This window comes from Camelus bactrianus, chromosome 21 (assembly GCF_048773025.1).
Source record: "Camelus bactrianus isolate YW-2024 breed Bactrian camel chromosome 21, ASM4877302v1, whole genome shotgun sequence".
Classification (NCBI taxonomy): domain Eukaryota; kingdom Metazoa; phylum Chordata; class Mammalia; order Artiodactyla; family Camelidae; genus Camelus; species Camelus bactrianus.
In genome coordinates this window covers 13,147,635-13,159,886 of record NC_133559.1, presented here as the reverse complement: position 1 = coordinate 13,159,886, position 12,252 = coordinate 13,147,635, and the positions used below count along the sequence as shown (strand labels likewise).

General features: G+C 39.1%; 1 protein-coding gene across 5 annotated transcripts in view; it reads right to left on the bottom strand.

The window, feature by feature from the left end:
- Positions 1 to 361: 361 nt before the first annotated feature.
- Positions 362 to 12,252, bottom strand: part of UAP1 (UDP-N-acetylglucosamine pyrophosphorylase 1) — a 30,020-nt gene continuing 18,129 nt past the window's right edge. For 2 of the 5 annotated variants that reach the window (XM_010953775.3, XM_074349727.1), the window contains exons 6-11: positions 9,870 to 10,063; positions 8,610 to 8,750; positions 7,637 to 7,825; positions 6,465 to 6,515; positions 1,729 to 1,795; positions 362 to 938 (exon numbers count right to left, since the gene is read on the bottom strand). In XM_010953775.3, coding sequence (XP_010952077.2) covers positions 846 to 938; positions 1,729 to 1,795; positions 6,465 to 6,515; positions 7,637 to 7,825; positions 8,610 to 8,750; positions 9,870 to 10,063 — 735 coding nt within the window. In that variant the 3' untranslated portion in view covers positions 362 to 845. The remainder of the gene's footprint in view (positions 939 to 1,728; positions 1,796 to 6,464; positions 6,516 to 7,636; positions 7,826 to 8,609; positions 8,751 to 9,869; positions 10,064 to 12,252) is intronic. The other 3 variants (XM_074349730.1, XM_074349729.1, XM_074349728.1) reach the window with 2 other exon arrangements.

Here is a 12,252-nt window from a genome sequence, read left to right as displayed (position 1 = left end):
TGGTTAGGGCCAGACAATTCTTCTTTAAAGAAGGTGTCCCGTGCATTGCAGGACGGGTAGCAGCATCCCTGATCCCTGTTCACTAGGAGCCAGTACTACCAACCCACCCTCTCAGCACAACAAAAAGTGTCTCCAGACACTGTCAAATGTCCCTTGGAAGAGGGCAAAAGCATCTCTGGTTGAGAGCCACTACTGTACAGTGATAGAGGATAAAGTCCAAAGTTAGATATTCATTAAAAAAGAAAAAACTATGACTCTGCAATCTTCCAGAAGTATCAATTTGTTTTTTTGCATTATCTCAGAGTTTCTCTGAAGTTTCATTTTTCCCAATGGAATAATTAACTCAAGGTACAAATGACACTGCAGAGACAAGAAGAAAGTTTATTTTACTGTCCGATTATTTTCTTAAAAAAATTTGATTTTTGATAAAATAAAACAAACTTTTAGTACCATAGAAACCTTTCAACATGTACAATGACATATTATTACTATGTACAACTTCAAAAACAAACGCTTCCAGCTCCAAGTAAAGTGAGGCTGAACACCCTGACTCTACTTCAGCTGTGGGAAATTTCCTACATGGCCAATGTTTTCATTAGCTTGAAAAAAAATTATACAATTGAAAAATATAAATAAGACCTTCAATGAGTTGAGAATCATAAAAATGCTTTCTGAAGTTCAGTTGTCTGGATCTTGGGGCAGAGCAGTAGTGACAAGAGTTCAACAAGCAAAATGAAAGCCTGTGGACGTTCAAACTTGAGTATTCTAGGAGGGGCCCTGTAGGTTCACAGTCGGTCTATCAAAAATAAAAGCTCTTCTTGTGGTGGTGGAACTTGGTATCTGGTTCATATACCATTCTTCACCAGCTCATGGACTCCATTCTCATCAATGATTAAAGGTGCATGGAATTCTTTATCTGCCACGTAACTTTCCAGTCCCTAAAAGAAGGGTTAAAATGAAACACACTTAGAAAACTGGTGGACACTAGTCATGCAATGCTGGACTTAGTGGCCATAATAATGATAATAAAGCAAAACTGCTGAAAGTTGGGTTGAGGTACAGAATTTAAAGTCAATTAAAAATCTACTCAGTATACTTTTTAAACTGGGCTTAATGATTTATTTATGGAAGCATAAAAGAAACAACGAAAGGGGAAAATTATTGATAATATAATTTTTAAAGTTAATAAGATGATAGCAATTCTTCCTATAATCATTACCCAACGGAGTTAACATTCTAACTAAGCAAGGTAGCTATTTCTGATGCTAGAACTAAACGATCTGACAAGAATCTCCAAAAAAAAAAAAAAATTACATATTAGAATAGCAGGAGCCGCTAAATCCCCCGGTTTTAAAAGTGAGAGTACTAAGGGTATGAACAAAATAAGCCCACTGAGAAGAAAAATTACACTGCACTAAAACAGGGCCAGGTGATTTATCTAAAAACAATGCTGACTGTTTAGAAGCCCAGTGCATTTCAGTGTGTCAATGAAATGGAACAAACATTAAACCTTCTGTTCATGGCAGCTAACCCACTTATGGGACGGATGCAAAGCCAAAACAGGAATGCCCAGAAGGAAGGATTCTCTTGGCTCATTCCCAGGCTTAGCTCCAGGGCAGGACCTTTGGAAAATGCTGCATCTTCTCTAAGGGTATGCTCCACTTCAACAAAGAACAATATCACAAGCCTACTTCTAAATGAATAGGGAAAAAAGCAAAGCAAACTTACTTCTCCAGCATAGGAGATAAGAGGAGAGATTTCACACTGGATTGGTACATCATTGGCATCCTTCAAACTAAGGGAAAAAAATCAGACGTGTTAAAGATTCAGCTTCCCATGCTACTTGCCAGAGTGAAAATACAGGCTATAAGCTCTCTCTGAGAAGCCTGTAGGTAGCAAAACTCTCCCAAATAAATAGAACAGATCCTACCCTCATGATTACTAAATTCCCCAAGGATGAAGTTAATACAAAATCGTTATGGTCGAAAAGACAGTATCTGGGGTATGTGCCCAGTGGTTACCAGCAGCTCTTCGAAGCACTTCACCAATATTGACACACTTACCCCCTAATGTACATCTCATTTTTGGTCACTTCCAAAATTTAATTTGATAAATAAGGGACTATTTATGGAGCATACACTGTTCCAGGCTCACCACTAGACACTCTGCATCCTTTGTATTTCATTTTACTCCTTGCCACAACCCTGCGTGTCAGGTACTGATGATGACAAATATTCTAAAGCTGCATTGCCCAATACAGTGGTCACTGGCCACAGATGGTTACTTAAAACTTAGATTAATTAAAATTTCTTAAATTAATTAAAAATTTAAAACTCAGGTCCTCAGTCATAATAACAAGTGCTCAGTAGCCATGAATAGCTAATGACTACCAAATAGGACAGCACAAATACAGAACATTTCCTTCACTGCAGAAGACTCTTATTAGATAGTACTGCTCTAAACGGGAGTTAAATTATTTCCCAGGAAGTGTCTGTCTGTACAGCCCAAACCTAGATTAGCTGAGATGATTTATTCAGTGTTTCAAGGTGTTTAACTGTTACTTTCGCCAAAGTTCCCTTTTAAAGAGAATGTATCCTAGAGAAGGCGAGGCTGAAGTCACCACTTGCTTCCTCTAGGTCACATTCTAACATTTACAGCCACTTATAATCCTCAGTTCCTAAATTTTCTAATACAAAAGTCAATAGTATTTTTAGTATGTTTAAAGTCATCAGACCTCTATGTTTTTCACCATTTTAAGAATTTTACCAATAAAATATGGGGCAGACAAAAATCTAGTGTCTTGCAGCCTCAGACCATAGCCCTCCTTTGTTTTACCAAACACATAGTCTGAAGCTTTGGTGATGTCAACAAAATCAAGGGCTTCTGAGTTTAGCCACACTCAGTCTTCCTCTGAACAGAACCCTTCAGCTAAGCCTTCAAGGTGCTCTATACCATACTTCAACCTACTTGTCCTGTTACTTGCCACTCACACCGGGCCAGCTGCACCCACTCTGGCTTATTCCAAGTCATTCTCAACCTTCTAGTTTGAGACTATCCAAACTAGAATACCCTCTGACTATCCAAATCATACCCGTCCTTCAAGATTTCACTCAAGCCCCACCCTTCCTTTGATTTGCATTTCATAGTGATTGATTACTTTCATTCGTTTATTTATACAAAAAATCAGTAAATAAATTAGACATCTGAGAAGTCCCTGTCTCCTAGGGTGACTACTATTTATACCACATATTTAACGCGTAAACATATGCTGCCTGATTATGTTACCTAACTTTCATGCATGTGCATCCTGGACCTCCAGCAGGCTGTAAGAAATCACATTTCTCTTGTGTAAACTACTGCAGTGACGGGGATACTAACAGTACCTGTGGGTCTGTGTGCGGGACCTACAGATGCTTGTTGGCTGAATGAGTAAATGAACTGTAAGAGTAGGTGGACAGCAGACTAATTCAGATAAAAGACAAATTAAAAGGTGAAGCACTTCTCTCTCCAGCCAGAGATGTAGACATCTGTCAGATTCTATCAAAAGAGCTCAAGAGAGCTGGTCCAGATGCTCTAGAGCAGCTCAGTCATGTAAAATCAAACAGGAAAATTGAAGACCCACTCCACTGATAATATGTATGTAGCCCAGTCCTACCTGACCCCCTGAAGGATCTGATGTGCCGGGATCAGAAGCCAAGGAACCCGTAGCTGATCTAAATGTAACTTCCTTTCTAGTAACACAAAGATGCCCCAAGAAACTGAGAAAGTCAACTTTAATAAACAAAGCTGGATGCCCGGGAGGAGGAAAGACAGGAGCGACCATCACTAAATGTAAAACCTCAAGAGATGGGAAATAAGCCCCTAACAGTGCTGTCTCCCAGCTCTTCAGTCCCGCAGCTTTTTGGTAGCCAACACTGTTGAGCAGATGTTAGGGTGAAAAATTAAAATAATGTCATTTTGTCAAAACTCAGCATCCTTGCTTCCCTTCTTTCAAAATACCTCCAAGCTACAGAATGGGAGAAAATTTTTGCAAATGAAACCAACAAAGGTTTGATCTCCAGAATATATAAGCAGCTCATATAACTTAGTAAGAAAAAGACAAACAACCCAATCCAAAAATGGGCAGAAGACCTAAACAAGAAATTCTCCAAGGAAGAAATACAAATGATCAATAGGCACATGAAAAAATGCTCAATATCACTAATTATCAGAGAAATGCAAATCAAAACTACAATGAGGTATCATCTCACACCAGTCAGAATGGCCATCATTCAAAAATCCACAAATGACAAATGCTGGAGAGGCTGTGGAGAAAACGGAACCCTCTTACATTGCTGGTGGGAATGCAGTTTGGTGCAGCCACTGTGGAAAATAGTATGGAGATTCCTCAAAAGACTAGGAATAGACTTACCATATGACCCAGGAATCCCACTCCTGGGCATATATCCAGAAGGAACCCTACTTCAGGATGACACCTGCACCCCAATGTTCGTAGCAGCACTATTTACAATAGCCAAGACATGGAAACAGCCTAAATGTCCATCAACAGATGACTGGATAAAGAAGATGTGGTATATTTATACAATGGAATACTATTCAGCCATAAAAACCGACAACATAACTCCATTTGTAGCAACACGGATGCTCCTGGAGAATGTCATTCTAAGTGAAGTAAGCCAGAAAGAGAAAGAAAAACACCATATAAGATCGCTCATATGCGGAATCTAAAAAAAACAAACAAAACATAAATACAAAACAGAAACAGACTCATAGACATAGAATACAAACTTGTGGTTGCCAAGGGGGCGGGGGGTGGGAAGGGATAGATTGGGATTTCAAAATGTAGAATAGATAAACAAGATTGTACTGTATAGCACAGGGAAATACATACAAGATCTTATGGTAGCTCACAGAGGGAAAAAAATGTGACAATGAATATACATATGTTCATGCATAACTGAAAAATTGTGCTCTACACTGGAATTTGACACAACATTGTAAAATGGTTATAAATCAATAAAAAATGTTTAAAAAAAAAAAAAAAGTACCTCCAAGCTGTCTTTTCCCTCTTTTATACAGAATACTTCCTTTTTCTACTCTATGAGGGCATCCTTTAGTGGTAAGAATTCCAGCAGGAACTATTGCTTCTAAGTCCATGATCTCATTTGGGGCCAAACTTTTATTTCATTTTAATTATTCTACAAATGGCTAAAATGAAGTAAACGGAGTCGGGGGAATAAGAAACTGAAAAATCCAAATAAGAACTAAGTAATGTTTAAAACTCTCTGTATCTTAATTGAGATAGCTGAATGTTGTTTTCAGTTGTATAACTAAGAAACTATTCTACTTTTTAGATTAAAAGCTGTGGTTCAATGAAAAGGAAATTTAGAGTCAAAAAAATTATTCCTTTAATTGTAAAAGCAACTTGCTTCCACATATTAAAAACGATGAATGGAACCGAAAATGATGAAGGGCTCTGCATCCCAGCTGCCATGACACGAGGGGCAACCTCACCCACGGCTCCGACAAGAAACTAACTAGCCAGCTCCGTGAGTCCACCTCCTTGTCTCCAGGGCCACAGCCCAGAAACACCAACAGTCACAGGGCCCTGTCTCTCCAGGGCAAAGATGAGTGGCACCGGCAGGAGAAGAAAACACGGATGAAACCGACATCTCTACTGCTCTGTTTCTGAGATAACTCCCACCTCCAGATCCTCTGCCCTGTACACATTCCCCAAATTTTCTTAAAAACTTAAAATTCAAACTAAACCTAATAATTTTTAAAGTGTAACAAGAATATCAAGCTGTCTCTTTAGCTATAAAGATAATGGCTTTTTCAAATCTTACCAGTACCATAATGAGAGAGGATACATGCTACTCCTAGCTAAAAATTATCTATCATTAAGACAAAAATATACTTTCTTTAGGCACAGTATAATAACTGACTAAAATTAGCAGAGAGACCAAAAACGGAGCTATTAAGTATGAACATAAATCAAAAGAACAGTTTTCTCCACATTAAGAGCTATCAAATATGTCAGGAGCAGTTAGCCTTTATTCTGAGAGCCTATATCCAATTCAGCAAGACACATCTGCAGAATGTTATTTTTATCTAACTAATGCTTATGCTAAAAGGGGAAAATTGGGATTCCAGATTTGTTCTCCCTGGCCTATGACTTGCTCTAGATTTTCTCTTTTACTTCATTTGAGCCACCACGGGCTCAAATACCCATGGTCAGATTCTTTAGTAAAGCATGCTCCCCATTTCCAGCATGCACTGAGATTCTGCGTTAGTGTCATCCAGACAGATACCTGCCACCAAGTAAGCAGTACACCCCACCAAAGCTTCAACCATCCACCCCCCCAGACCACCAAATGGCAGAGAGCACTAAACTACAACGCCAGTTAGTAAGGAGGGAAGCGCAGCCCCACCACCATGCGCTGCAGGCAGGCTGGTATATTTACTTGTGATTGACATCAGCTGTGATGGCCTCTGACTTTCCATTTGGAGCACTGCTATGTGGGAATAAATAAGCATTAATGGGAACGGAAACAAACCAAACAATAAAAATGAAGTGGAACTGCAAAATATACTTGACGGAAAGGCTTGTATTTATGGCAAATCATAAACTTGGCAAAGGAGATCTGAGGGGGTAAAAAAAAAAAAAAAACTCAATGGCCAAAGACGAAGCATGAGGACAAGCTGACATGCCACAGAGCAAGCTTGTTGACAAGACAGAGCCTGAAATGGCCTTGGACTGTGAGACAGTTTACTGCTGCTCCTTCTTGTAAAAACAGAGCTATGGACCAGTAAGTTCCAATGTCCAATGTTCTAACATTCATCAAGGCATTCGAGTGTTCTCGTGCATGCAGACAGCCATTTTATCTCTTAAGAATATAAATTATATGGCAAAATGTTTTTATGTAAGTACAGAAACATCGCCTGATTTAGAAAGGGGGAATTCTAGGTGCCAATGAAGGTTTTATCACAAAATACAAGATTTAGCTTAAAAGTGCTTTATCTCAGATCTGAGTAGCTCCAGGGATCCTCTTTTTTTTTTCAAACTTCTCAAATTCCTAAACATTTCTAAAGTTTGACATCAGTGAATGTTAAGTGGCATGCACTTTCCTTCCTGCCACCTCCCTCAGCACCCCGAGCGTGCCGTGCGGAGATCAGCACTAGCTTGTGTCTCGTGGGCAGCCTGTGGGTGGCAGGCCTTCTCAGGGGACAGGGGCAGGGTGTCTCGTAGACAGCACTTGTAGTGAGGCCACAGATACATGGCAGCAACAACCAATCCTTGTGCCCTGCGGCACAGTGGCTGCCGACGGCTTTGACCATGTGGCACACCAAAATAATTACTTTCTGACCATCAGTAGGAGCCATTTCACTGACACGATAGACACGTATCCAAAAAAAAAAAAATAAATAAAAGATTTAGAAGATTCCTCTTTAAGGGGAAGTAAAACTATTATTCTCTTTGTAATGGGCAAAGCCTTCATTACTTCACATCAGGAACTGCCCATATCAATACTTTGCTTTTTTAGAAAACATCAAGGAATACATCAGAGAGGAGAAAGAAGTCCAAGAGGAAAAGCCCAGGAAGCAGCCACACAAAAGAGCAAAGGTGCCGACTCACCGGGGAATGGCTGGAAGGCGAGAGCCATTCTCATCTATGAAGTGGCCCCCTGCGTTGAGAACCCAGCAATGATGGAGGGACAGCAAAGCGTGCCGTGCAGTCGTGGGGTTGTCCTTCCCATTTTGACTGTCAGCGTTCTTTAGCGGGGAAAACTCATCTTCCCGTAGTACTTCATACACCACAAACTTCCTAGAGTGGAGCCAAACAAACATTGCTTAATCATGAAATAAAACTGCAGACACAGCTCCTGACTCCTCTCTGTACAGCTGAGGCTTTGGTCTTCAGCAGCAGGCTCTCCCAGCCCAATGTCAAATGAAAGCCGAAAGAAATAATGCTCATCCCTGGACTAAATAAAGCTGGCGTTCTCTCCTCTGTGCAAAATGAGAATTTATTTCCACCTCCGACTATAAAACACTTCATCTTAAGTCAGAAAGGTTAGAAATCTTAATGCAAAAAAGATTATATTAGTATCTATTCTAGAAAAAAAAACAGGCAAAAAGAATGATTTAGAAGTGTATATGGGAAGATGAATCTTCTCCATTTTCATACTGGTTAAATTCTAAGACACAAATCTCAGCATCAGTGTGACCTTTCATAGAGAGCCATATAAGCTAAACACACGTGCCCTGAAACCTTTACTCATAAGCCAGGAAGACATCCAAAACACAAAATGGGCCAATTCTCTATCTCAACCTTGTCTCTCAGCCAAAATAATTGACTGTTAGCAATTTTTCAGGAGAGCCAGATGATGAACTAATTGAAAAATTTTTTAAAAAGTACTCAAACTTCACTATTGGATTGGTGGTTGCATACTAGAGAATTATAATGACTCTAGACGATATACTCATGATCAAAATGCCATATCTGACATACATGCTATCTACTGTTTTCTGAAAAGAGTGTCCTGCCGGGAGAGTAAGAAGCAACATTTCCAGGCACATACTTAATCTTACTTATGCTATTTAAAACGTACTTTGCAAACTGGAAGATGTCAAAGACAAATTTTTCCATCTTTATTCCATTTGGTTTGTCTGGTTTAATTAACTGCCCCTGGGAATCCACATATGGAATCTTCTTTTGAGCCACATGGTGCTGCAACTGAGGTTCATAAATACTAAGTAGGGGGGAAAAAAAGGACAATCACTTTGCAAATTTAAAATGCCAAAGAATCTGATAATCACACTCAGGAGCAAATGCACCAACATTAGTATCAACAAGAAGTACTAAGATTTTCAAAGAGAAGAGCCATTTGTTAAATTTCAGCACATATTTAAATAAAATATTAAATGAATAGATTTCCCTAATCATTTCCTTAAAATGAAAAAATCAAATAATGATCTCTACAATCAAAAAATATACACACACAGCTCACACCAATGTCTCTCCCATAATTTCCATGTCTTTTATAAAATGTTCTACTCTTAGCCCCAACTTTCCCAGCTGAGATGCCTTCAAGGGTTGGATGGAAAGGTGAGTATTGGCAGTTACTGTGGATGAATTATTAACAGCTACAATAAGCACAGCGGAATGGGAAACATTTTGGAACTGGAGTTGAAATTCTAAAGCAAAGCTAAGTAACTTTTTAAAAAGTAGATATAGTCATCTTGAATGTCTAAAAAGCAGTCAAGTGAAGAATCAGATATTGAAATGTCTTTCACTTAAAATTCTGGTGGGATAAAACAGCTCTCATTTTATCCTTAGTTGGCACTACTATGCTGATTTCCATCATGGTCTCAACTTCCTTTTTCTTCACCTTCTAAATGCATTAGTTCCTAAATGCTAGTCTGAGAACCCGCTAAACTGAATTGTGTGGGTAGCTTTTTAAAAACACAGATGTCTGCATCTACCTCCAGAAATTCTGTTCAGTAGATGGAGGGTAGACATCTATATTTTTTTAAGGTTTCCAGTTGTGGCAAAGAGAGGGTGTTTCCTTTCTTATTCTTTGCTTCACCAGAACCTAGCACAGTTGGAAAGAGGGGAGAAGAGAAAAGAGGGGAGAATTGCTTTGGACTCGTTAACGCACTGGGGAGAACGGGCCACGACAAACTTCAACCAGGTGATGCATGCACCTCACTAAACACAACTACAACTCATCCACAAACTGCCACTGATAAAGGTGACCCTCAGGAAAGAAGACGGATTATGCAGGACATGGACCCGAAGTTTCCTCCTACTTCTCAAGTGACTTGGCTTCTGATTAACACAATCTTTAAAGCCCCCATCCTGCCCATACTTGACAACATCTCTCAGAAATGGGACAGTGAAGAAATGGTTGGCAATGTTCCCCGCGTTGAACAGCAGTCGTCCATCTGAGCTTCGCTTCTGAGCCGTTGCCAGAGAAATCTCACTATATTCCACCACTTGATACACTCCATCTACTCGGCAGACCACTCCAACTGGTTCTGTAGGGTTCGTTTTCTCTACCACCTGCCCACCAAAGAAAGACAAGAGTAGAGAAAGGAATTTAATCAGGCACTATGCTGGAGATTTGGCGTCTTCCAAGACCACATTTACAAGTTTACTTACTCTGCCTTAAAGGTATTAAGTCAAGAGCAATCTTTAACTTTAGACAATCACCTATCCATCTCTGTATTATTTTGACAGACTACTTTTCAACTGGAAAGAGGCAAATTATCTCCCTCCTATTTAGCACCTAAGTAAACCGCAGCAGAGAGATTTCATCCTACACATAAGGTCCAGAAGAAATTACAATGGACAAGGAATATTAAATGAGGAGCCTACATTCCCCCAAATATATTTTTATCATTTAATTTATCCTTAACCACACTCACTTACTTTGAGAATAAAGGCAATGAAATGTCTCTGGGACTCACAAGACAAAAGAAGGCATCTTGTCTCTCATTTTATATTGCCCAAATCATTATTTCATTTGAAAATGGTGTTTCATTTTCATTCATGAATACAGCAAATTCCTGGGAGGCAGGGGGGTTAGAGCAGGCAAGTCACAGGGCTCTCACTCCAACTTCAATCAGAAAAGTCCATCCGTATTTATCTGTTTTGCATGCTAGATTTTGTTTGGAGCAAGAGATTCCATGCTTTAAAAAAAGTTTGAAAGCCAGTGATTTGATAATCTATCAGTGGCTCTAAACTGGTGTGGGAGCTGAGAAAAAAGTGTGCAATCAAAGTTAGAGGGAAAATGTAAGAGAGTATGTAATTTTTAAAAAAAAAACCTCAGAGGTGATTTTGATACCCCACCACACTAGTCCCATATTCTTGACCTAAATTAACTGTTTACAATAAAAGTATGAAAGAACTGAATGTAATGCACTAATAATCAAGCCTCAGATGAGATGAATATCCAACAGAAGAATCAAACAATAAAAATACTTGAAGACACTTTTTTTTGCCCTGTTTGATTAACAATTCAGCATGCTTCAGAGTATTCTGAAAAAATCTGTCCCCAGTTTGAAAATTCTACCCTAAGTATACACAAAATTATATCAAGGAAATTAAAACTTTTCTTCAGCAACTTATTTCTTAAAATAAGTACAGCCAGGAGCAGTCTCTTCCAGACAACTAAAGCGACCATTGAGTACTTCGTTTACACAGCAATTAGAGATAAAGACGCTGGGTGCAGCTCAGTGAGGCAGGGCCGCTGGATATGCAAGCCTGCTGTGTAGACTCACTGTTTGCCACCCTGAAAGGGGTACAGTACTCAATGAAAAGAAACTTTCTACCGAGCAAGTGTTAAACCGGAGGGAAGTGTTACGTAGCAAAATGATTTCAACCAATCATGAGACTCTTTGCAATTCTAGTCTATCAAGCCATCAGTACCTCTCACTTCCAATAATTCACAGTGGTCCCTTACTAGACAGGGAATCTGAGCAGACTTCCCCCGTTCCCATTAAAACACACACACACAAGGTTAATTTTGCAGTCACTGCTATATAACCCTACTCCTGGCCAGCCATGGAAAATAATAAGCATATTCACATTTTACATGTCCCAAGTGTCAATCTGCCAGTGAAAGGTTTACTTTTATGACAACTACGAGCCTCCAAATACTACAAAAGGCTAGACTACAAAAGAAAGCATTTGTAAAGTGCATAAAGCTGGAAGTCCGTTTATATGACACAGAAAAGATATATAGTATAAATTAAGAGGTTTCTTGATTTTCTATAAAATAAATCCTAAAAAGCCGAGTTCCAAATAACTCTTTAACCTCAAAGCTACTGTAACTGCTTTACAAAATGATCTTTAATTAATAATCCTTCCTACTCTTTGTACGTCTGTAAACCAGTCCACTGACTCAGTCTTCTCTCAAGGCTCCATAAAAAATACTTAATTCACCAATACAGGAGCCTGTTAAAGAAGTATTACGAAGAATTCTACTACACACTAGGAATTACTCCCTAACTTAGATGTTTGTTAAAAATATAGTCCACTATCTTGTTTTTTTATTAAAGGAGAAAGGGTGGGAGGACAGATTACATAAATGGTTTCTAGCATTTCTAAGTTTTTAACATACGCCAGTTGCCATATTTAAGTTTCATCTGAAGTTTCATTTATTTATTCGTTCATTGAGTTCCTACTACATTATATGCCAGACACAGCACTAAGCAGAAAAACTGAGACAGTATCTGTCCTAGAGGACC